The 27,011-nt window shown below is 36.8% G+C and overlaps 1 protein-coding gene and 1 long non-coding RNA gene across 3 annotated transcripts in view; one reads left to right on the top strand and one right to left on the bottom strand.

The window, feature by feature from the left end:
• IL1RAPL1 (interleukin 1 receptor accessory protein like 1) overlaps positions 1-27,011 on the bottom strand; it is a 703,718-nt gene that overhangs the window by 130,430 nt on the left and 546,277 nt on the right. Inside the window, exon 6 of the mRNA XM_051608467.1 lies at positions 24,669-24,743. Coding sequence (XP_051464427.1) covers positions 24,669-24,743 — 75 coding nt within the window. The remainder of the gene's footprint in view (positions 1-24,668; positions 24,744-27,011) is intronic.
• Positions 14,963-27,011, top strand: part of LOC127380059 (uncharacterized) — a 29,872-nt gene continuing 17,823 nt past the window's right edge. The window contains exons 1-3 of one of the 2 annotated variants that reach the window (XR_007888417.1): positions 14,963-15,097; positions 25,796-26,205; positions 26,611-26,724. This is a non-coding gene — a long non-coding RNA (uncharacterized LOC127380059). Of the gene's footprint in view, positions 15,098-25,795; positions 26,725-27,011 lie in introns of both variants that reach the window. The other variant, XR_007888416.1, reaches the window with a different exon arrangement.

Below are 27,011 nucleotides of genomic sequence, written 5' to 3' on the forward strand. Positions count from 1 at the left end.
CTAAGAACCTTTCAAAACACACTGTAACATTTCCTGACTGCTGGGTTGCAAAACATGTTAATTTTGGAATATAAGATATATATGTATACTCAATTTGTGTAGCGATGAAAGACATAATAAAATAGTAGAGAAAACTATTATTTTGCAGTTATTAAAATAATTTAAGTGTATGTATTTTAATAAGATTGAGTGCATGTAATTATAGTATACTCTGCCTGAGGCTCTTTAAGTGCTTTTCAGACATTAATGCTTTCTCAAATACTGCAACAGATACAGGAAGTTATTTGCCTCATTTTGTCACAGACCAAACACATTAAAAAAATAGATACATTTTATTAGATGACAGAACCATTGTGTAACTTCATGAGGAAAGTTTTCTTCATTAGAAGATAAGGTTTCATTATATTATTTCATTTTAAAAAAAGATCCTTTCTTTTATCTTCTCTTTTTTTTCTTAACCTGGAAGGATGGCCTAATAAAAAAATCTAGTACTTTATAGGTCTGCATGTAGAAATAGCACAGATAGATAAGGATTTATGTTACTATTTGATTCAGTCTCCCTCACCACGTCTCTTTTAAGGACATTTTACCGTGTGTGAATAAAAAAACCTTTTTTTTTTCTTTTTTTTTTCTTTTTTTTTTTTAAATAAGAAAACAAGGGTTTTCAGAATGAGGCAACTGTGATGAGGCATCATCTTTCCTCATTGCTGTCTTTTCCACAAACTTATGATCAACTTTCCTCCCCAATCAATGAAACCTTATAACATTTTATGAAACAGAATTCTTTTGCTATATTTTTTAGCATTTAGCTGTAAATGCAAGGAAAAAAAAATGTTATCTCTGGGCTCTGGCAAATGATGATAATTGACATTGCCATACTGTCTAAGAATTCCAGCCATTTTGCAGAGCATTATCATGGCAGACACTCTACAACACTCATAGGTGATGATTTTAAGGTCTTAAGCTTCATGATCTTAAATCTATACTCCACATTTAAGATGAGAGGCAACAGATTGACAAAGGCAGATGGAAAAATGCAAGGGAAAATGTGGCAATGGCACTAAAACCCATCAGTTTTTGCATATTAGTAATCTATTTTCCAAATTTCATCATAGCATCATTTTAAAGGAAAGCTTTAATGTGGAATTTGACAGAGAACGATAACATAGCTCTGTGGAAACTCTTTTTTAGTAGCACAGAGAACATAAAAGACAGCATAAAATACTCTCTTGGTAGTTTATACCGCATAAGTGAAGCATTCAACTGAAGGAAAAGGCCTGAACTCAGGGCAAATGTGGACCTACTCTGAAACGAAAAGCAAAATATATTAACTGACTTGCTCACTGTGACAAGTGCAGCTGCATTTCTGGCTAAGCTGACATTCAGGTAGGTAATATTACCATTCACTTAGAGGGTGGAGGAGGTGGCACTATGCTTCTTGTGAAAAGGTCTTGTAGATAGGTAATAAAATTCCTGACTATCTAACATCTGAACTATATTACTTGTGTTTGGTATGTAATTTGCCTGACAAAAAATATTTGCATAGTACCTAACAGCTGCACCCAAAATGAACATATCTTCCTTTTTTTTCTTCTTTTTTTTTAATAACAATGTAACCTTCACCACTTGGCAGAAAGACACAGGGTTTGACTTGATCTAGAGGGAGGAAGATAGAACAATGCAGGTGAATCATTAGTACTTCTCCTTACTGGGTGGCAAGGTGCTTCCTTGACTCCCTGTGGATTTATCAGTTTGATCTGAATGTAGGAGAGGAGCCATCTACCAAAAAGTATCTAGGGGTTTCCATAGAAAATACTGTATGTCCTACTTGATAGCTGAAAAATTGAATTTACTTTTACTTTTCACAGCAGTAATAAATATATTTTGTACCTGTTTTTCTCTTTCACTCTCTTTCATTAATTTAATCAAGGTACTTAGTTTGACAATATGGAAAATACTATTTTAACAGAATCACAGAATCACAAAATGGTAGGGGTTGGAAGGGACCTCTGGAGATCATCAAGTCCAATTACCCTGCCAGACCAGGACCACCACAGAACCTAGGGCATTATTATTGGATGGAGAACTGGCTGGATGGTCACACTCATGGAGTGGTGATAAATGGCTTCATGTCCAGATGGAGACCTGTGACAAGTGGTGCTCCCCAAGGGTCAGTACTTGGACCGGTGCTATTAAATATCTTTGTCAGTGACATGGACAGTGGCTGAGTGCACCCTCAGCAAGTTTGCTGATGACACCAAAGTGCATGGAGAAAGTTCAGAGACGGGCCACGAAGATGATCCGAAGGCTGGAGCACTTCTCCTAAGAGGACAGGCTGAGTGAGTTAGGGCTGAGAAGGCAAGGTTCTGAGGGGGGCCTTATAGCTGCCTTCCAGTGCCTGAAGGGGGCCTACAGGAAAGCTGGGGAGGGACTTTTTACAAGGGCTGGTAACAAGACAACAAGAGATCAAGGATCGCAACTAGAAGAGGGGAGATTTAGGTTAGACATTAGGAGGAAATTCTTTAGTGTGAGGGTGGTGAGACACTGGAACAAGTTGCCCAGGGAAGTTCTGGAAGCCCCATTACTGGAAGTGTTCAATACCAGGTTGGATGGGGCCCTGAGCAACCTGATCTAGTGGAAGGTGTCCCAGTCCATGCAGGAGGGTCAGAATTAGATGATTTTTAAGGTCTCTTCCAACTCAAACCATTCTATGATTCTATGATAGACACGCTAGAGAGCAGCCCTGTGGAAAAAGATATGGGGCCACTAGTGGATCAAAAGCTGGACATGAGCCACCAATGTGCAATTGCAGCCCAGAAGGCCAGCTGCATCCTGGGCTACATCAAAAGAAATGTGGCCAGCAGATCAAGAGACGTGATTCTGCCCCTCTACTCAGCCCTGATGAGAACTCATCTGCACTGTCTGGCTCTGGAGCCCTCAATGCAAGAAAGATGTGGACCTATTGGAGCTGAGGGAGTTACGGTTGTTCAGCCTGAAGAAGACTATGGGGGAACCTTATAAAGACCTTCCAATACCTGAAAGGAGCCTATAAGAACACTGGTGAAGACCTGTTCACAAGGGTATACGTAACAAAAGGACAATGGGTAATGGTTTTAAGCTAGAAAAGGGTAGATATAGGTTGGACATTAGGAAACAGTTTTTTAATATGAGGGTGGTGGATCACTGGAACGGGTTGTGTAGAGAGGTGGTGGAGGCCCCATCCCTAGAGACATTCAAGGTCAGGCTTAATGGGGCTCTGAGAAATCTGTCCTAGTTGATGTCGTCCCTGCTTATTTCAGGGGTGTTGCACTAGATAACCTTTAGAGGTCCCTTCCAACCCAATACCTTCTATGATTCTATAAATATCTGTCCGATTTATGGGTCTAATGTCCCAGCTTGCATAAATAAGTGCTGGAGGGAAGAAGGTGTTTCCAGAGAGTCATGTAGAGTAAGAATCTACTAAAAATGCTCAGTGATGCCTTTTCAAAGTTTTTGGCTCTCAAGGGAGACGAGACACCTCCAGAGCTGCACAGAGGAGGGAAGAACAGATACCCTATATCCTTCTGAGCTTTGAAGAAACAGCCCACAGCACACCTATGGGTGAGAGGGATGAGAGAAAAGGTAATGTATAATGTACTGAGCTTTAAATCTTCCTTATATTCATGCAGTTCATTACTGTTGGAGAATAAACCGTGTTCTGTGATCTTCCATAAGGACCAGACACTAATATGTGACATGAATTTGTACATTATGAAAAAAAGGTAATAGGCAGCTAGGACTTGTGGGCTGTTATGTCTGCTGTGCTGATGTTTCTGCTTTTTCTTCAAAGTTGTAGAAGAGGAGATAATCTGCCTTGTAATGTCAGCATGTCCTATAAAACTCATTATAGAAAGCTTATGTTCTTGAACATTAAGAATGAAAAATCATTTAAATGCAGAACAACAACATATTTTGACCTCACATTTTAAAAAAGAATTTAAAATACAGTCTTTATCAGAAGTCAAAATATTGCATGTTCTCAGTTGTAAAACTATGTTATTTTCTAATCAATATAAGTTAAGAATAAATATTATTATTGATGGCTGAAATTTATAAAGCCAAATCCCATGAAAACAAATTTAAGGTCCCAATTAAAAAATCTGAATGATCTCTTGGTTATGTTGTCACAGTAACAAGCAGGGTTGGTTTGTTGGGGTTTTTCTTTGTCATTCTCTGTTGTGTTGCAAAGCAATGTATCATTTAGCCTAGAGCTGAGGAAAGAACAACAACAAAGTGAGAGACTGTTTTCTTGTAAACTTTTGTTGTTTGTATGTCTCTTCTAGTTTCCTTGTTGGTTTCCAGAGTACAAGGCATTCTTACACTTCCTCCTTGAAAGGTAACAATGTCATTTCATGTTAGTGTATGAAATATACTCTTGTAAAACCTATTTTAGTTTTGCCGGCCTTCTTGCCAGACTTGAAGGCTGCAGTTTTGTTGATTCTTTCCAGTCCGCCTGAAGGAAATAGAGAAAGGGTGATTGAAACATTTCTACTGCCCTTTTTGTTCTGTCAAGGGAGCAAAAAATCTTTAGCATTCCCAGATGTTCAGGTAGATTTATTCACTGATCTCATGTTCTCTGAAATGCAGAGGCAGCACGGCATAAAGATTCAAGCAGACACTGATCTTGTTTCATTACTATCCAGCTCTGATAACTCTGGGTCAAAATAAATTCCAGAGTGATTTGAACATACACTTTCATTTATATCTTCCAGCTCTGTAACTTCTGTGGTAGGATATCTATGTAGGGCCAGAAAGTAGGCATTGAAATCAACAGCAATGTGTGAAGAAAAGTGGATCTATAGATCAGTTGATCTATAAGATTTCCTCATTTAAGCTTTGCTGGTTAACGAGATCATCATCTGCTGAGTGACTCCTATGGCCTACAGTACTGAGGAGGAATACATAAAGGCTCCTGTTTGGGTTTGTGGTGAAAGGCTTGCTTTTATCAGTGGAGGTGCAGTCACTTTGAAGACTATAGCTATAATGTGAATACATGGATGAAACACTTGTGTGATTCAAAGAATATTATGTCTCTTACTGATTGTGCTGAATTACTTAAATGCAATTAATAGATCACATAATCTCAGGTTTTTGCATTTCTGTCTACATGAGAATAATATATTGTATACAAGATTCATATATAAATGTACTATATTAATACTGAAATTACTGTAGAATATTTTGCCAAAACAAGGACACACCTAAACTTTTAAAATCCCTTTCTTATTAACAAATAGACAGTAGTTCAGTGTCAAAAAAAAGGCAAAAAAGACTTTCTAGGAAGGCAATCAGCCACAAATGTGGAAAAAAAAGTGGTATTTTGCCTATGTGTAAAGCTCTGACAACTGAAACTTTGCCATAATCTATTAATGCTAATCAAATAATGTAACTATACCTAACTCATGGTTGCATGTTTAAGTAAACAACCATAAATGAAGGAAATATAATATTTCAAAAATGCAAAGAAACAGCATTAAATTGCTCTACAAAAAATAATTAAGTATTGCTGACTTATTTTTCAAATCTAATGTCTTAAGCAGGGAAAGATTAATAAATATTGTGTTCTAGTTTCATAGATTTTAATTAATTTTTCAATTCTCTTCATACACTAAGAGCACAGGAAGAGCTTACAAAAAATACCAAGAAAAAACCTTACACACTTAGAGAATCTTACATACTTAGAGAATGTATCTGAGAGCTACTTTTATTTTTTTTGCAATTCATGCTTGTGATGTCTGTTATTATATCTACTTAGGCAGCAATTAAATTCTAATTAATCTATAACTACATTTGGTCATGGCAGTCTGTTGAGGTTCCCGCTGTTCGGAAAAAAAGGAACATAGTCCCTATTTTTAAAAAGGGGAAAAAGGAAGACCCAGGGAACTACAGGCCAGTCATTCTCACCTCTGTGCCTGGCAAGGTCATGAACCAGATCCTTCTGGAAAGTCTACTAAGGCACATGGAAATTAAAGAGGTGATTGGTGACAGCCAACATGGCTTCACTAAAGGCAAGTCATGCCTGACCAATCTGGTGGCCTTCTACAACAAGGCTACAGAGATGATGGTGGATAATGGCAGAGCAACTGACATAATCTACCTGGATTTGTGCAAGGCATTTGACACTGTCCCATATGACATCCTGGTCTCAAAAAAGTGACAAGGCATGGATTTGACAGATGGACTACTTGGTGGATAAGAAATTGGCTGGATGGCTGCACCCAGAGAGTTGTGGTCCAAGGGCAGGCAGGTGACAAGTGGTGTCCCCCAGGGGTCAGTATTGGGACCAGTGCTGTTTAACATCTTTGTTGGAGACATGGACAGTGGGATTGAGTGTAACCTGAGCAAGTTTGCTGATGATACCAAGCTGTGTGGTGTGGTTGACACCCAAGAGGGAAGGGATGCCATCCAGAGGGACCTTGACAGGCTGGAGAGGTGGGCCAGTGCCAACCTCATGAAGTTCAACAAGGCCAAGTGCAAGGTCCTGCACCAGGGTCAGCACAACCCCAGGCACAAATACAGGCTGGGGGGAGAATGGCTGGAGAGCAGTCCTGAGGAGAAGGACTTGGAGGTTGTAGTAGATGAGAAGCTCGACATGAGCCACCAGTGTGTGCTGGAGCCCAGAGAGCCAACTGCATCCTGGGCTGCATCAAAAGAAGTGTGGCCAGCAGGGCCAGGGAGGTGATTCTGCCCCTCTACTCTGCTCTGGTCAGACCGCACCTGGAATACTGTGTACAGCTCTGGTGCCCTCAGCACAAGAAAGATATAGGCCTGTTGGAGAGGGTCCAGAGAAGGGCCACCAAGATGATCAGAGAGCTGGAGCACCTCTGCTATGAAGACAGGTAAAGAAAATTGAGGCTGTTCAGCCTAGAGAAGAGAAGGCTCTGGGGAGACCTTCCAGTACTTGAAAGGGGCCTACAGGAAATGTGGGGAGGGGCTTTTCATCAGAGAAGATAGTGATAAGACAAGGGGTAATGGTTTTAAACTGAAAGAGATTTAGGTTAGAATTTAGGAAGAAATTCTTCACTATAAGGGTGGTTAGGAACTGGAATGGGTTGCCCAGGGAGGTTGTTGATGCCCCATCCCTGGAGGTTTTTAAGGCCAGGTCGGATGAGGTTTTGCACAACCTGATCTAGCGGTAGGGTTCCCTCATCATGGCAGGGGGGTTGGAACTTCATAATCTTTGAGGTCCCTTCCAACCTTAATAATTTTATGATTCATACAGATACATTAGCAAATTTAACCTGTTTGGCCAATGGTGGGTTTGTGTCAACTTTTGGAATTAATCTGTTTTAATGGGCTTGGTTTTGTTTATTTAACCTGTTGTTGTTTTCTTTCACTAGAAAAATTATATCACCAAACTGTGAATTCCTCCCATTTCCCTCTTCTACCTTCTGACTTTTAGTTATGCTGGTGTTGCTAGCAAATACATATGAACTGTATGCAGGTAGGAGCCTTCTCTGCTGTTGTAAAAGATTCTTCAGCACTCAGAGTGTAGGAAGCAAGCCAATAACCCACTCAAGGTTTAAAATCAAATGGATTTTGGAAAGGACACAGTATTCAATAGTGGTTAATTGTTGGGGTTTTTTTAGATGTTACTTAAAGAAAAAAAAAATGCCACCATTTTATTTTTTACTTATAAAGAGATAATTTTATCCCTGTGAATGCTCCCAATAAGAACTTTCTAGCACCTGTGGCAACATCAGCCAGTACTGCAACTATAAGACCAGTGAATTCTAAGCTAACACATACACACAAGAGCCATACTACTACTGCTCTTTGAACTGGATAAGGAATTTTGAAAGTACTTCTTTATTTCAAGTAATCTGAATATGATCAGCAAAAATTATGCATATCAATAAACAAACGTAAAATATATAATTTGCATGTTTACCTCTTTTTAAGAAATTAATGTCAGGTTAAAAAAAAAGGATGAGCTATCTTCTAGCCTAAAAAATGTCTTATCATATCTCAGTTGACACACAAATCAAGAAAAGGAAAGTATATGGGAACAGTTAACTATGCTCTGACAAATGGTTACATCACTTTTACGTTACATCTCAATATTGATTTCAAAGGAAGCAACAGATCTTCCAAAAATAAAAATTCCATCTGAGTTAAACTTGAAGCCACTGGATGTTAGTCTGGAAGCATGAGATGAAAAGCTTTAAACTTAAGTTTCTTTATCTTGTTTAATGCAGGTGGGATGGTATTTTACCTCATCATGACAGAATGCATAGGAAAAAGAGTCAAATGATCAATAGCCCAGTGAGAAAGCTTACTGTCTCCTTATGCAAATGAACATCATACTTACAATTTTAAAATTCATGCATTATGTACAGAAATGCTCAGTTCTTAGCTTTGTAAGCCTGCTAATAGTTTTGGTTTATTTTTTTATTTATTAGAGTTACTCAGGAGAGGGAAAGCTAATCACAGCCATTGCTGCCAGATAGATTGAGATGTTTCTATCTTTAATTAGTGCTGACCCTCTGCACATTTGGCCTTTAACAGCACCACAGCACCTGGCATCTTCTATTCTCCACTCACCCCATGATTGCAGAGGTCATACAGGTCAGTAATCACAGGGGTTTTACAATGACCAAAGACTATGCAAGGACCACAAAAGCCTCAGCAGCCCCTCAGTCATCTCTAAGTCCTTTTTGTTTGCTTATGGACAGTTTGAGGGTATGCACGCATGGTCAATAGGGTATTAGCACATATGTAAAGTTTAGGTGTGCTCAGAGTAGTGATAGGATGTTACCAGTGAGATGATTCCTGACTTTTATGCCTTTGTAAACACCATCACCACTTCTTATTGAACTGCTTGCACAAAATGACTAAGGTAGATAACAAAATGGCAGTGTGCTGTGGTCAAGGCCATGTCTGTCTCACCCCTAATGTCCTTAAGAGTCAAAGATGTCCCAGAGGTAAATTTCTCCCATAGCCTGTCGTGGCACTGGTGCTCCCTCCTTCCTCTCCTTTTGTTCAGGTAATTTCTCTCTACTCAAAACACCCTCTGGACCCAGAATTTCCCCTGCACCTCCCCTCCTCCTGCAGGATTTTGCTGAGAAGCAGCATTATTACAGGAAAGGGGAAGTAGCAAATCTAGGTTCTGCATTCCCCACTCCTTGTATGGGATGCAAGTGAGATGTTATTGCTCTACAGACCTAGGGAAAACAAAGATGGAACATAGCTATTCTGTGTGGTAGAGGAAGGGACAGAAGCTGAGTGGGACACAAACTTGCTTTAGCAATGAGAAAGTCTGGTGTCTTTTAGCTAATGCACATTAAAATCACCATACTACCACCTTGTTGATAGATTGCTTGTCACTAGTTTAAAAGCTCTGTGAGACAAAGCATAAAACAAATAATAAAAGGACAGCTTCAGAAGCAGCCATAAAGCCAAATAAAGTAATAGGAGAGGAAATAGGAAAATAAAAGAAGTCTCTCCAGGGTGGTGAAAAGACACAGTATGAAAATTTGGTGGAAGCATCTACCCTCTCACTGAGCAGCTTGTATAAATAGTGCATGTGGCTTCAGTGTAATACTTAAGGAACTCAGTAACTATTAATCTGATTCAAACACTCCAGGATGCAAATGGGGAAAGACAGAAATACTAAATAATTTTCAAGAAAAAATGGACTCCAATGCAATTGCCAATTCTATTAATTTACAATATGAAATTCTTGACCACTTTGAATGCCTTTCTGCTCTATAAAAATAGAAAAAAAAGTTATTATAGTTTTAAATACTGAATTATGATGTGTTGTCCCTTTTAGAATGACAGGCAGTTCCTATAGCTGTTATTCATGAATGGCCACATTGTACTTCTCTTTCCCAGTCCACTATGACAGATGACACTGCAGACAGATCCTCTGGACTTTTACAGAGCAGGTGGATGTGATGGAGCAGGTGGAAGCTATTTGCTATTAAAAGAGAAACATTGATATCAGGTTAAATAAGAGTATCAGCAGGTTTGCATGGATAGAGCTGGAGTGGTTTAACAAAATAACTCCTTTACTCCAACATGCACAAATGTAAGCATTAGCATGCCACATGTGATGACTGAAACTAAGGAGACATTATGTTGAAGAGAGTTAGCCTTGTTTACCCATGTGGATGGCAACCTGGGCTAAGCAATAGAAACAATCAGATTCAGGTAGATCTGCAAGGAAATATTTTTCCTACTTTTTCCAGTTAGTTTCTTGCACTCTTTCATTTGGAATTAAGCATAGATCTCAAGGATATATTTCCATTTCAAAGTTTAAAAAATATCTATGGCATTTAAGAAAATCCTTGTGCTCACAACACATACAACTGATTCTTCAAAACAAATTGCTTTATTCGGTTTCTTTTGCTACACTAGTGGGTGCAAAAACTAATAGAAATTAGAAATCCCCTAAACTTTTCTGCTAGAAGAGAAGGAATTTGTCAATGTATCCAGGGAAGCATTATTTCAAATGCTGAGGGTAATGGTGAATACTGATTTATTTTTCCATGGGGAGGCAGCATGACCACAGCATCTCTCCGTCTTTCCATGCTGCATACAGAATAAAGCATCATGTCCCAAGTTTTCCTAGCACCAGCATGACAAGTGAGCTTTATAACTCCCTTTGACTCAGAATTTTACTGTCTCAAGAACAGCAAAACATATTTCACATACTGTGAATCATTAGAGAGAATGCCATTGTTTTTTTGTGGGTTTTTTTGACCTTAGATCATGTTTTAAGAATTCTATCCTCTGAAAATCATGAAAAGGTCACAGAAAATATAGCATATGGACAAACTATCTGATAGTTATTCTACACATGTAGAGGAACCCATAAAAGCCATTTGTCAAAAATGAAAGGAATATAAAAATATTAAAGCTTATTTTTAATCAAATTTAAAAGAACTTTTTACTGTCTGAGGACATCCTACAATAAGTAGCCACACTGAAATAACTGAGGCTTCCCATTATGCTTCCACACTGTACTCTGATGCCAGACCTTTATGCCTATAAAAGTGCTTTCCTGGCAACACAGCGATTAATGGGAAAGAGGTGAATTGTTAGATGCATAAAAGTCACAGAGACTACAAAACTTTTTGAAATGTTGCATATATAGAATAATTTTCTAAACACTTTTTTGCAATTAAAAATTGAAATAAACCTTGTAGTTTTATATACTGTGCAAATGTCAGTAAAGGCTAGAAACTTATTATTTATTCCTTTGTGGTTAAAACAGGAGGATAGAGTGTTACCAATAAATACAATATGCTATCTCCTGTAGCTTTTAATGAACAAAAATTTCTCAGCTATCAAACCCTACAGGCATAAGAAGAAACCAATACTTAAACACTTTTCTAGTGGGTTTCTAGCATTTTCTAGTATTTTTTTCTTTCATCCTCTTTTAAAATAGGTATTTGTATTTTAATAGTACAATTGCATAGTGCTTGTTCATTAATACCTTATTCTATTTAACCACTTACACACAAGCAGCATCAGTGTTTTTCTTTCTGATGTCTCTGCCACTGCAAACAGTACCCTCGGCTGCATCAAAAAAAAAGTGGCCAAACAGGCAAGGTGATTCTTGCCCTCTACTCTGCTCTTTTGAGACCCCGTCTTGTCTATGAAGATCGTGAGACACTGGAACAAGTTGCCCAGGGAAGTTGTGGATGCTTCATCCCTGGAGGTGTTCAAGGGCAGGCTGGAGAGAGCTTTGAGCAACTTGATTTGGTGGGTGGTGTTCCTGCCCATGCAGGAAAGGTTGGAACTAGTTAAACTTTATGGTCCCTTCTAGCCCAAACCATCCTATGATTCTATGGTTATGTCAGGTGAATTGCTGCAATAAAATCTAGTGCTACAGGGCAGTTTTTCGTCAGCATTTTTCAAAATACATTATTACAGGGAGACTGAAGAAACTTCTCCCAGCTAATGACACCACTATTGCTAAGAAGGCTATAGACAAGGAACTGACTAGTCATTAGTAGCTATACAATGGCTTTTTCTGCTCTCTCCTCTTTTCCGACAAGGGGACACCCCTGAATGTGTACAATGAAAGTGCAAGTCTGGCAGCAAAGGGAAAGTCAGTTGCATGTATTTGGCCACTAGGCTGGCAGTGGAAGTGTCCACAGCTCCTCATCCTGGCCCACCTTGGTAGGCAGCAGTAATTATCTTCTCTGACCGACCTAAGCCTTTGCCTTTCCATCTGGACTGCAATATGAATTCTAATGGCTTACAGTTAGAGCACATGTAAAAGCCTTAAGTTATTGCCTCTTGAGTTACAGGGTTGGATTCATACAAGTGACTTCCAGGAAAAAATGTCTTTTTTTTTTTTTTTGAGCTGTTCCAGTCAGCTGAACCAAACCTTTAATGAAGAATTAGTTCCTTGGAATTCCAGGACTCAGGTTATCACAGCTTTGCTTAAGTGAGGATTAACATGACAAATTGCCTGACAAAATTATTCTTTATTTAGTAACCGTTTCTATGTGTCAGTGAATGGATCCATATATACAAAGGGGTAGGGGTGGATACTGAAATGTCAGGAACAGACTCTCTACCTGATGCTAATTTAAAAATTAGTTCTGCCCTCTAAAGGCATTCCTGGCCTGCATGTATTTGATGATTGCAGAGATTTTGCTAGCGAAAATAGAGGAAAGTGTAACATAGATAATCCAGGTCAGACAGCACAGATCAATACAATACCAAAGCAATTTCCTGTGGTCAGTGTAGTCCAGAGAGGTACACAGTCACTAGAAGGCAAGCACACCTTTATTAAAGCTAGTGCAGAATTCTCCTGGAAGGCTCCACATCGTCCTCCATAGTTGATTTTAGTCACGAGCAGTCATTCTCACAAATCTTACATAATTATTAAGCTTAAAACTCAAAGGAAATGGTTAATATTAAAGGATACAGAAAGACTAGATCTTCAAAGGCCAAATGAAGAGTGCCAGTGATTATCTTCTCCATCTTTTTCCCTGTATTTCTCTCTTTTTCTTCCTTTTTTTTTTTTTCCTTTTTTTCCAGCCAGGAACTAGAGGAATCATACTTCTGATATATGTAGCATATCTTCGGATACTTATTGAAATCTGCTTATATATATAAGTATTCAACAGAAACATAACTGGATAATTATAAACCAGCATTGTCTAATATAATTACAAAATTAATATATTTCCTGCCTGTAATTATTAATATATTTCCTGCAATTTCATTACATTTCTTCCAGTTTTCATTTAACAAACAGAAGGAATTAGCCTTGCAGGCTGACATTAACCCAATTAGAAGATTATTAAGGAATCTCTCACTTGGTATCTATTGTAATCCTGTGTGTAATGAACACGACAGATTCTTTCTGGTATGTCCTTATACCCTTCCATTACTGTCACAACACAGTTGCCCAATACACATCCTCCTGCCCTTCTGCATTTAACTGCTCCTGGTAGCACACTACATTGCCCAAAGGAGAGGGTCTGAGGAATTCCCTTTCCTCTGTCACAGAATGGAAACCATGTGTTGTCCTAATGATATTCTGCATAACAGGCTGTGGCTATGTTGTATCTCATGGCTCTTTCCTCCTTTTCTGCTGTTTCCAAGTCTTTGCTTGTTTTCCCCTCAACACATGCTAGGAACTTTTTCATGTTAGCAGAGGCTTTGGGCCTGCATTCTCACCACCTGATGCCTGAACTTCTGGTTTTGAATAGACTTGATTTTTTATTCTGCCAGAGGCTCTTTGGTTATGTCTATTATACATAGTCGCCCAATCTACTTCTTATTTCTTACACCGATTACCATACCCATATTTTCTGCCTACTCATAGCCAGCTGTTTGGTTAGAGGTCTTTGAAGGGTACCTTAAATACTTTTAAAGTAATTTCTGAAGTTCAGACTGTATCGAAATTTGAACAGAAAACCAAACACAACATATTGAAAGATATGAATTCCAAGTATCATACCTATCATTAAAAATCAATTTCTGGTAACAGAGACAAAGAATACAAGAAACACTTGGGGGAAAATTTTGCCATGAATATGGAACAAAGCAAAAGATGCAGGGAGCATGTAAAAAGCTCTTTCATGTTTCATTAAGCATTTATACACAATGGTTCTTTCCATAAATACATAAACTCCTAATGATGTGGTTTGTGATGTTTCACAAGCTTGTGCATGCGTAGCTCATTAAGTCACAGAAACTATATTGCATATAGAAAGTGGTCTAGCAAAAGGCAAGCAGGTGTGCTGAATTCAATAGTACGCATTTTAGCATTTCTTAACAGTTTAGTCCATCCCAGAAGTAAGGTAGTGCCAGACATAATTGTGTTGCTGAAACACGAATAGGCTTCTGCCTGCAAATAGCAATTATTTGGGATCAGTGAGAAGAGTACTAATAAATACAACCTTGAAATCTATACTGATTTCAAATAGTTTTTACTATACATATGTATGCAAAAGGTGTTCTTTACATTATATTTCCCATTTAAAATATCATTGTGGATAGATAGTGTATGAACGCAAATACATACTCTGATTCCTTGCTGTAACAGGACACTCCATGTCTCAATATGCCTGCCTTAGTTTCCCTGTATGATTCAACTGCTTTTTTCTCTAAGTTTTGCAGGCCCAGGCCTGAAGTGAAAGATTCCCATGGGAAAGTCCTGGCAAACTCTGAGCTGGTAACAACCTTGAAAGGCATAAAGAGAGGCCAAGTTGATGTTTATAACACTAGCTGCTCTGTGGTGTTGAAGAACATGGAGTCCAGCCCAGCCACAACTAGGGCTGGAAGGGAGATGAAGTAGGAATGAACAGATAAAAAAAGAGTTTGCTTGGTGGAAACAGGGCCTTCATGTTTTTTTCTACTTTTTCCTTTTATTCTCCAATGAGAGCTGTTGGAGGTACAGCTAATGGTTAAATGACAGCAGTCAATCCACTTTATTCTATAAAAGCCCGGTCTCATCTTTGATAAAGGGGACTTCCCGTACACTTTCCCAGAAGATTGCTGGACCTTTGCTCCTCCAGCAGGGACGCATGCTGGAGAGACTAATTCTCGAGAATTGCAATCCACCCGGACACCCAACTGCAGCCAGGTACTGGTGAGAGATACTAACTCTTTAATTGTCTTTATTAGCAAACTTAATGTTAAGTAATTTTTATCATTAAGCTAAAAAATTACAGATTCCTTTAAGATTGATAATTAATGTTCTAGGCCTACTATAAAACTTGATAATAAGAAGGTTGCTAGCATTTAAATGGTGAATCTTTATTGTTTTATCTAACTATAAGTAGTAAAATTCACTGTTAACATACCCTTTGCATTCAAACTTCAGCTTCTGTTCTGATCTCCCAATTTCCCTATGCTTTGACTGTACTTGTGCCTTCTACTTTAAAGAGTTGAGACACCAGTGTTACATGCAATTAATTTTGATCTGTGCATTTATGTCTTGTCTGCCATCACATACCATCTGTGTCACTTGCAATGCTGCTGAAATAGCAAATGAAAGCTGTGCTAAATAGCTTTTTTTTGGGTCTTAGAGATCATGCTCTGACCTGAAAGGGCTTTCTTTAGCCAGAAGTGTCAAATGAACACCACAAAGGATCAATGGCAGCTTTTATCTAAACAGAGTCCTGTGGAGTGCTTGGCAGCTGCAAACTGTCTTCTTACTAAAAGAGTATAGAATAGATTGTGTAGAAATTTTATTTGCCTAGTATCTTTTTCAGACGTATTTGTACTGTATGGAATAAGTTTTGCCTTTCTTTTCTGCTTTGCCTTTCTTTCCATCCTTAATGGGGAAGACAGTGGTAAAGGAAGAAGAAGAAGACAGCGTCCTTTACAGGATTGAGACCTTTACATGGGTCATGGTGAGGCCAGAACATGGGAAAAGGAGGCACTGAGGAGCAGCAGCTGTAATAAAAATCTCTTTACCAGACAAAAAGCAAAAGCAAAAAAAAAAAAAAAAGGAAAAGTTTTTGTCATTTAGGTAACAGCTACTTGACCAGGTATCAGTAGTTGGGCATTGCTGTAGACAGTCCATGCATAGTAGAATATGTCTTTCCTCTAAAAGCTCAGTTTTAGCTGTGAAAAACATATGGGAAAACATGTGGAAAATACAAAACAAGCAATTTTCTTTTCAGTCATGGTTTGCTCTGCCTGGTAATCACCAGTAAATGTATTTTAGTAACAATAGTCTGAAAGAGGATGTTACCTGCCTTAGCTATTTCTGCCATTTATGAAATGAACAGGTATTTCAGTGTGTGTTAGAGGATTTTTGATGCTCCTCTGGTGTGTTCAGGTAAGGACAGGGGAAGATGAAGAGGTTTCTGAGATAATAGCTTCCTCTTGTTCAATAACTTATCTGTCACTTTTATGAAGAAGCCTGGAGAAGGAGAAAGTCTGTTCTACTCCCAGGGCATTTGGGTGAAAATTCAGCAGAAGAGAAAGCCCCTTTCATTACAGAAACTCCCACTTATGAAGCTTTTGCTGTTCCAAAAAAAAAAAAAAAAAAGCTCTTTCACGCATATCTTTCTTGCTTTACTGCTACAAGAATTGTCTGTCCCACCTCTCCTAGCAGCATAGTCAAAGACTAATTGGAAGCTGAATACTTGTCTTTTAAAGGTCTCTCAGATAGACAAGTGGAAAGCACCCCATCACTGGCAGGTATTCTAGATCTGCAAAAGGCACAGTGTTTGAATCAGAGATAATCCTTTTCAGTTACACTAGAATAATTGTCTGGAAATAATAACAGTAAAAGAAGGCACAGTCCTGTCTAGAAAATAATCATTATTCATCACAAAAGAAAAATATTTATGACAAGGGTGGGTAGGCACTGTTTAAACAGAGGGCTATTTTCAAAGTGAAATGTAAAAAACTTAATTGGAACCAAGGGAAAATTTGATGTCTTTGGCCTTCATGTGAAGGGTATGTATGGCAGCAGTACTGCACATAAAATTCTATACCTCCAGTAGGGAGGAAAGACTACTAAAGAGAAAAGTGTGTAACCCTCTAAAGAGTGAAGCCTGGGCACATTTAACATGTAGACATTATAAAATGTCGAGAGCACTTTTTAACTATTTTTATATTGTTTTTCCAGTACAGAATTGATTCAGTCATCCTTAGACTCCTGCATGATTTACATCCATAGGGAGATGAGACATCCTTAATGCCTATTTATCTTATGTAACTGGAAAGGCTTTAAACTGCAAAGACATCTGAAGTTGATTGCTAGAGAATTAAAATTAAAAAGTTTGGGACTGGAGAAATGCTTAGAATTCCTTTCAATGCCATACTTCTGAAATTTGTTTTATCACTATTTACATATGCCAGACTTCAACCTTATTGTTTTTTTAACACTTATTTACTACTCCAAACAGTATGTTCTTAAAAGTGAAGTTTTAAAAGAAACATATGTAATTTAAACATCTTTAATAATATTATCTACTTCGATAAAAAATTACATAATGATTCTGCCAGACACTTTTTCCCAGCATTAGTCATTATTAGAAAAGAACCCTAACATTAATGCAACACAAATTATTTCCTTAGCTACACATTCTTTTCCTTCAAGCACCTACATCCAATTTATTTCTGTTATTGTCTTATGTTTTTTAAGAGGCAACACAGATCTTTACAAGTGTTGGCCTTTACTAATTATTAACTGGTCCTTTTTCTTTTATTTTCTTTCCTTTTTCCCATTTCCAGTCTTTTCTTAGAGCGAAATATTCTTCAGATCAACGTTTTAAGTAAGCAGAACTCAGAAGCACAGGTGCATAAGGAAGAATGAAACCTACAAAAAAAAAAAAATCCTTTTATTGTCTTCCCACTGTTTAAGTTGTAATATTACCTACAAATTTATCAGTAATTGATTTATATTATTTTTCTTACTTAGAAACTAGTCAGTAGATGAAACCCAACTTCTCCACGTCTCTTAAAATACTTTCACAGCTAATTATTATAAGGACAACGGTGCAGGATTTGTTTTTTCATCTATGTGTAAAATAACATGGGTTTTATGGATTTATTGTTATTCTGCACAGTCTATCGAATCTACAGTTGCTGTAATCTGGTTCTGCTTGTGCCTGTAATCCATGCAGGCAACATGTGGATGCTGAAATCTAGCATTTTCCTTTAAAAAGCTACATTCAAAGGTAGACTGCTGGCTTCAAAACATTATATCCTTCTATATCCTTCATATTCTTTATATGTATATCATTTTCTAAGGAATAAAACTGATTATACTTACATGTTATATTATCTTCTCATTATTGAAACTACATAGTTTTACATTTCCTCTAGTCTGAACTGTAAATTATAACAAAAGAATCACTTTTACTTTTGTCCAAATTTTGTTACTTTTTTCTTCCAATCTAACTGAATATACATCAGTGCTGCAAACTATGAGACGCAAAACCATCTGGCAAGAATTTTTAGATTATTGTATTTGGTGGTTTTCTAATTAATTTGAAAATAACAAAAAAAAATAGTTAAAATGCAATATCATATTTTATTTTAATAATCAAAGCCATTTTATGTACACATTTTTAGTTGTATATATAATGCATTTAGGGTAGGTAAATTACTAAAGTTGAATGTATGGAAATAAATCCTTCAGATCCAACATCTAAGTTACCTTTCTGCATGCAAAGGTAATAAAAATACATATGAACAGCCTTGTTTATTGAATGTGTTTATAAGATAGAAAGACTTAATTGTATGTCACTGCTTTAAGAAGAGCTAAGTAAAAAATGACACTTCCTAGAAATGTCACTTACGTATCGCTGTACTGCTAGCAGATAACAGAAGCAAATAGGAAAAAGATGTTGAGGTTTCAAGGTACTTTTGATGTACTTTTGATACACACAGCAGTGTGCGTGCACTTAAAATTCACTGCTTTCCAATAAAATTTAAAATGGCCCATATGGTCATTTCTACTAATTTATCATGACTAAGTTTGAAGAAGCTGCATTATGTTACATTCAAATTGATTAATTAGATAATTTAGTAAGGGTTCAATATTGTTCTTTAACTTACAAATGTGTTATCACTGTTTAAGGAATTGCATATCTCTGTGCCACAGTAAGTGGTAATGTGTACTGATAGCCATTTGAAAAGCTAAGAAAATCCTGTTGTCTTAAATTTCAGCAATGCTTTACCTTGCATTTACAATGCACTGAATACATATTTCAGCAAATGCTGCAAGGGGTCAATTATTGAGGCTCAGCTGATCTACAATAACTCAGTCACTCTTGAGACCCCAATTAAGTGACTTGGAAATAACCAGCAATTATACATACACCACAATTTCTATCTTTAGTCATATCTGAATAGTGAAATCCTACTTTTTATCTGTGGATTGCTTCTAAACTGCTACTGGTGGTCCAACATTTTTCTCTGTGTATGTGGGTTGAGGAATTTTAGAAATAACTCCTAATGTAGCAGGCACTTGTACTGAAGTGGAATCAACTCCACTCTCAAATCCCTTTGACATATCCCTTACCTCCATCTACCTTGGATCTAGTCTGTCAAGGAGTCTTATACTTGCTAACTACTACTGTCAGCAGTCTGGTTGTTAAAGCTTTTTCTATTTTCCGCTTTCTAATTTTCCATTAGATTGGCCCACATTCTCTCTCAGCTTGCTTTCTACTTTCTTCTCCATCTGCCCGAAACCTCTGCTGTTCTGAGGATTTAGAAAACACCTTGAAAAGCTCAAACATGCTGAATACAGATCTAGAAATAGGCTGCTTTAAATTATCTTATTTCCAAGAAGTAGACTCATTTCAACCTTAATGCATGGGCTGCCATCTGGAAGGTAACCCAGCCCCTAAATTAATGCAAGCTTTATATAAGCCACCGTTAGATCCAGTGGAGCTTCCTCCCTTGTGGTGGATCAGAACCGCTTCATATGAGAATTGAATGTCCATATTAAAATTGAAAATATCTTGTAAAAAGAAATCCTCTTAAGTGGGATGAATGCTTTGTTTAGAAGAAATTAGTGAGACATTAAAAACCACAAACAACAAACCCACAAAAACTCTCTACTAATAGTTAAACTATAATAAACCCATAGGTATCTTTGTATCAACCTCTAAAAGTATTATAAAATAAGCACCAAGAAACTATTCCTCCAATGATTGTTAATGAGCAGTAATGTGCCATTAAAAATCTAACCCTGAATAAATTAATTAAAAATGCAGTAATTTATTACTTCAAATTAGTTTCCTAGAAAGCTGTGAAAGAACCAAAACATATGACCCAAACAGCCTTACATCTCAACCTGTTACATTAGTGGAGAGATGAAATTTTGTAATGCTCGTTATAATTTTTTCTTAGGAACCCTAATGTGGGTTAATTGAAGTATGTGTTTCATTTGTTTGTGTAGTGAATACGAATAGTCACTCAATATATTTTATTTCTTGGTAAGTATGAAATTTTTCTAATAGTTCCCTTACTACAAATATTTTATAAAGTGTTTAGGTGCTGGTCCAAACTTCAGTTTTAGGTCCATTCATATAGTGCTGAAAACCCTTTATTCCTTTATTCTTTTCTCTAAAATGAAGCCTAGCTAAAAACTAATTTGACAATTGCTTCATTTTTCTTGGTGAATTTTGGCATTTCAAGTTACAGCATCGTGCAGAACCAGGAAGCACACTGAAAAATGGAGAGGACACAGGCTAACCAGCTTGGTGGTGTTTAAATAATTATTGAGTTTTTTTTGTTTTTTAGCTTCATATCCATTATTGCCTGTTGTGGAGGCACATCTGTCCTCTTTAGTAACATGAATATGGAACAACTGAATACTAAAATCAGATTTTCTTAAGTCAGTCTGAAAGTATTCTTCCTGTTTCCTTGAGGAAGACAGATATTTGCCAGTGCTGGTGGAAAAAACAATATTACTTGAAATAGAGGTGAAACTGAAAAGACTCAAAATTTACTAATAAAAAGAACCAGAATATAATTTTTATATGAAGTACATATCACATATATATATATATATATATATACACATCATAAACATGAATTAGAAATACAGTTATTAAGTTTCAGGATTTTTCACATGTGAGAAACAATATTAAATAATTCCTTTCTGAGTAGGTCTGTATGGAAAGGTTTGTATTTTTATTATTATTACTAGGGTTTTTATGTTAGTCATGATTTGTTTGTTTGATTTTGTTATTGTGTTGAAGGTAAGAGAAATAATATTGTGGGATGCAATTCCTTGGGTCATTATGTTGTTCTTAACTGTGCCTTTCCTCCCTCTTGCCTCCCATTCATCTGCCTGCTTGTCTCCTCTCCCCAGTGTATGCTGTTGTTAGCCCAGAGAGTGGCTCAGAGCTGAGTGGGCAACACACCTCAACTTTTTATAGCACCTAGGTTCTTGCAGGCTGTATAGTTTTGAAGACAGTAGTTGACATAATATTTTACCTGTATCCAGAGAACCCTTTTAAAAGGAGAAAAGCTTAAAACGAGAATTTTTAGCCCTGCAAAAGGATTAATTTATCGATTACAAAATTTAAAGTGAGGTTGCAAACAAACAAACAAACAAAAATAAATGCAGAATAGGATGAACGAGGAACTAATCCTTCTTTCCTCATCTGAGATTTCTGTTTAATGCTTTCACTTTGCCTTTTGCTAAAATCTTTTGAGAAATTAATTTTTCCTTCCATTTCTATCCTGTGCTTCTATCTTATGCTTTTCTGGTTGCTATTGGGTGTGATAAAAAGATATTTCAAATGAGGTCTCAAGATTCCTGTGACTCTCTAAGGTTACTCATTGCAGTGCAGCCATGCTTAACAGTCTCCCAAACATCAGATGAAGAGTGGGACACTTTTGCATAACCAGCTGTGGATAGCTTTAGCATGATGGGAGCCTGTAGGTTAATAGGATTGAGGAGAGGAGATTCTCCAGCTCTGGTTTCTTTCTTTTATCTCAGCAAGTCAAACTACAATAGTTAGCTTAGGCAACAACACTCTATCAGTCACCCCCAAGAGGAACTCCTTCCTTAATGTGCAGTCACCTTTTGGTCTGCCACTGTTTTACGAAAGCCATGCAACAATAATATAACAGGTCTATGGTCCCATGACAATAATTTCAGTTGCTGGTGTATATAAGATAACAAAGTATCTCAGCAATAAATATCAGATATCTCTGTCACTCAGCTGCACTGGAATCAAATGAATGACACATGCCTGGAGTCTTCCTACATTGAAGTAGACACTGCATGGATTTGCCTTGTTTAATAACTGAACTCTAGTAGCTCCTTCAGCAGCAAACACACTGGAGTCACTTCCCACAACATGGGAAGATTTTGAGCTGAACCATCACTGTTGATGTTTCAGCACACCATCTGCACCTGCAGAAGCACACACATCCCTGTAAATTATGTATGCACCCCCTAGGGCATTCCCTGACACGCCTTGCTTCATTTCCAGCTGAAGGTGGATGACTGCGAGGTGAGGAACACAGAAACTTAGAGGAAGAACAGAGGCTGCCCCAGCTCCCCACCACAATGACTGCTGACCTGCTAATTAAATCCTAGACTACCTCAAAAACCTAATTCCTTGCTCTCCCTTTTCTGTGTTACCTATTCCACTTCTCCCACTTCCTCCAATTCATTTATTTTCCAAATAAGAGACAAACACACCATTTAAAACACATTCTGGAGGACTAATATATTTTCTGGCAGTGTATAGACAAATCTGCAACATGTGGTCACCTCAAGGCTCAGGTGGCTAGGAGGCTGTTGGTTTAGGTAATGAAGGTTTTGCTAAGTGAATCTCAACATTATTACAGTGTTAAAGTATTTTGCATTTTTTGCAGGGCATTTGACCCCCTTAAATAAATAATAGCTTTCCTCAGTGGAAATGAAACATAGACCTTTCAAATGTTATCTAGCAGGACTGAGATACTAAATGTAAGTGCAAAACAACATAATTTTCATGTCAGGGAACTATCACTTTTCTGGACTTGCTCCAGTTCTCACATACTTTTCCACAGGCTTTTAAACAACAAATTAATATATTCTCACAGCCTCTTCATATAAGGCTAAGTATTAGAGCTTCACTTTCATCTACTGTCAGACTTTCCCATTTGTGTTTGAAAGTGACATTTTCAAACTAACTCTTTCATATTCATCGATAGGTATTTAGTTTTCTGAAAAGTGCCTTTTTCAAACCCAGCACTTTTCAAATTATTTAATGTTTCTTAGAACTATGAGAAATTGAAGATATAAGTAATTCTAAAAATCATGTGTAAAAAGCCTCTAGCTTGACATTAAATAGTTACACTTCCTGAAATAGCCTAACCCATACAGTGCATTTAGCAAGATGTCAAAGTCAATAAGGGTTGTGATGTTTGGTTTTTTCATAAAAAATATCTCAGTAAGCAACATTAGCAAGGAAAAAAAGATGTTGAGTCACTTTGCTTTCTGTTCCCTAGGCTTTTGTTCACATGAAAAGGTAAAATCATCTAGGATTGTCACATAGCAAAATTTTTCTGAGTTGGTATATCAGAAACAGTATCTTCAGAACAACAGAAATTACTTCTAGAAGGCAATTAATTACATCTCCTTTTTTTTCTATATAATAGCTTTGGAAAACTTATATCAGCATCTCAGAATATTACATGAATAGCACGAATCATTTTCATGATTCATAATTTGCGGATATCTAAACAAAGGTGGATTATTCTGTGGCCACTATTAGCCATAGCCTTGCAAGCACCATCAAATGTTCTCCCAATGACTGCCAGAATTAATTTGCAAGCGTTCTGCTTTTTCTGGTGTTGTGCTGCAGAATGTACTGAGTTTGCTTAGTTTGCTGTTGTTTTTTCCTGTGAGATTTAGACAACTACCAGATTTTATTCCATTTATTTCTGTAGCTAACATGCTAGAAGACCTATCAATAGGTTACAGTTCTGACACAAAAGCATCATTCCAGTGTAACCTACCGAGGCTTGGTTTCTTACAAGTTGCTCTCTGTGTCAGTCCACAAAGGAGATGGATTGTTAAGTCTTTCAAACTGTAGTAGCTCATGCACTTAGCATTGGAGCCTTAATTACCTGTACGGCAGTAGGAGATCAAAGTGAAAATACCCACCATCCACTAGGCTAGAAAAAGTGAAACAAAATGGTTTCTTACATCAGTTTTTCTCCATTCATCATTACATATATATTTGTTCATTCAGAATAATCAGACACTATTATGTTAACTTCTCACTGTTTGCTGCATAGTTTCAGATCAGCACAACATTTTTTATAGTTACATCTTTGCTATTCCATAAGTAAGCACCAAAAAAAAGAAGAAATCTTAGAAGTAGAATTTAAACCACAAAATCGCACTGAATCTCAAAATAAATACACACAAATATACAGAAAAGGGGAAGTTTAGAAGGGAAAGTTCAGGTACACTTATAGATATAGACTTTCAGCAAAGGTAAAAGCCAGTACCAGTAATACTCAAGAGCTTAGTATTCAGTATTCAGTACTATCAAATTTTTGTGAGCAACAGTCTTCTAAATGGTATGACATTCATCTATCTCTGCATGGAAAAAAGTATTATTAATGTCTTTTCAATGACATTAATGCCAATATATTGACACATTACCATCACCTTTAACATACCAAATACCTTCATATATATGGACAAAAATTATGTCTTTGCTACTTACCTATCTGGGTCTCCTGAATTGTTAGCTTACTCTCCAAGGGGTGTAAAAGCTTTGGTGGTTTATCTGTTAGTGGCGCTAGAAAAGAAAGAAATTCACATATATAGTTTTCTGATTTCAAGAATGCTTCATTTTTTCTTTTGTTTAAATAATGCTCATGCCTTTAGTAGGTGTAAATCTAGCATTTTGTAGTTTGCTATAACATTTAATTACGTTTCTATTAAATATAGTCATTAATAGAGACATAATATAAACTAAATTACTGTAAAACAATATTGAATATTTGATGAAAATTTTACTTATTTTTAAAGATATTGCCATCACTGTAACTTCTGAAAGTGAAGTACTAGAAGAAGGCTCAGTTTTCATAATCCAAGTGATGGATACAGTGAAATAATGTCAAGATTCCTAATAAAATTACTTCCCTCCTTCTTTCTGATCTAACCTGGAATAACAGTAGTAGACTTATGCAAATTGTGGAATAGGAAGAGTTTTGTAGTGGTCAGAAACCTTCTGAAGGTTGTTGAAGTATGTTCAAACCATGCAGCTACATAGTACAGCTATTCTATTCGATTCATCATCTGTGTACTTCATTCATAGAAGTGACATTGATTATTACTACTTTTCTATGTTATTAGAAAGTGTACTGTCTACAGATCTCAGATCAGCACATGCTATATAAAATTAAGAACATTCATTTAATATTTTATTTAAAATTGATAGTAAATGTTCAAGGAAAACTCCAACTTTTGTAGTCATCTGGAACATTTTGATATTTTATTTTTTGACATTAATTCCTACTTCAGCTTTAACACAGAATATGGGCTGTCAGAGATTTAAAGTACATTTGACATTTTGATTTAACTCTATAATATTTGTTCCCTCTGACTTGTCAAAATCACTTTTCCCTTTCTTAGTGGCACATCCACGTGTGTATGGGTTTAATCTACAAAACACACTCATCTCCTGCCAGCTGAATTGCAGGAGAGTTTTAGTTACATACTCTTAAGTAGTTTTCCTCTCTTCTTTTATTAATTTATCAATGCCCTTTGAAATCTACAGCATTAATTTAAACTTTACAGCAATTACAGAATCCCTCCATTATCAACTTTTACGTTTCTACTTTACAGAGCTTTTCCTTCATTCTTCCAACAACAGTTTCTCATCTCTTCTCTACAAGAAATCATTCTACGTTACAGACTCTGGAGACAGCTGCAGCTCCACAGCTTTCCAGCAACATCTCTGGGTTTTTACTTTTCTTTCCACCTATTCTTAGCTCTCTTTGTCTTTTTTTTTTTTTTTTTTTTTTTTTTTTTTTTTTTTAAACTGCAAAATTAGTCATTCCCATTTCTTAACTTCTCTGTAAAGGCATATAGCTTATCAGCACATTACCATTTTTAAACATCATCCACTATGAATTTAGATTTAGTTCTGCAGTTCTGTCATTCTCAACTCACATACCATTCATCAGATAATGTCTTCTGAGTCACTGTTGTTCTGAATCTGTTTTGAAACTTCAAGCAAACAAAGTTCTCTCATTGTAAGTAAAAAAAATGGTAACTGATGGAGTTAATCTGAATGCAATAAGTAAGTAGATTAGGAAACAGTAGTAGATTAGTATTTTTCTCAGTTTAAGCAAAGATTTATGTTACTTTTGTGGTCCTGTACTTCAGGTCTCTAAGAGGCTTCCTACTTCTAAATGAACAGGCACAGGATGTTAATATATGCAGATAAATCATCCTTCAACAACAGTATTAAATTACTATAAAAATTTGTGCCAAATTTAATTTTCCCACAACTTTTGAGATCTGATACATAATTTAACAGAGAAAACGTTAGTGAAAAGAATAAACTAGAGATGTAATGGATGCATCAGAATTATACAAACATATAGGTTGGAAAGATTATCTGGATGTCAAGTGGTCTAACCTTCTGCTCAAAACAGGGCCAAGAGAGCAAGTTATCAGGACCTCATCCAGTCATGTTTTTACCATCTCTGTGAGTGGAAATTTCAGCACTGCAGGTGTTCCAGCTCCAAGCCATGTGGACTGAGACAGAGGTGGGAATATCTCCAGATACCCCTCTTCCTTTCAAGTTATACTCTCCACAGATAGAAACTTTAATGGACAGCACAGAGTTTCTGCTTCTTTAGTTTTGAAACTCTGAAGTAGATATATGTGTCTCCAATAAGCTGTTTTATATCTTTCAAACCATGGAGTGTGGCTTCTTAACTGGGCCAACCCATTATTCAACTGGCTACTCAAAATTAATATGATATTCAGATATGTTGAGGCACAGTTGATTGAACAGCAAAACCAGAATTTAATCCTGTCTGCCTAAGCTTTT

The sequence above is a fragment of the Apus apus genome, chromosome 1 (assembly GCF_020740795.1).
Source record: "Apus apus isolate bApuApu2 chromosome 1, bApuApu2.pri.cur, whole genome shotgun sequence".
Taxonomy (NCBI): Eukaryota; Metazoa; Chordata; class Aves; order Apodiformes; family Apodidae; genus Apus; species Apus apus.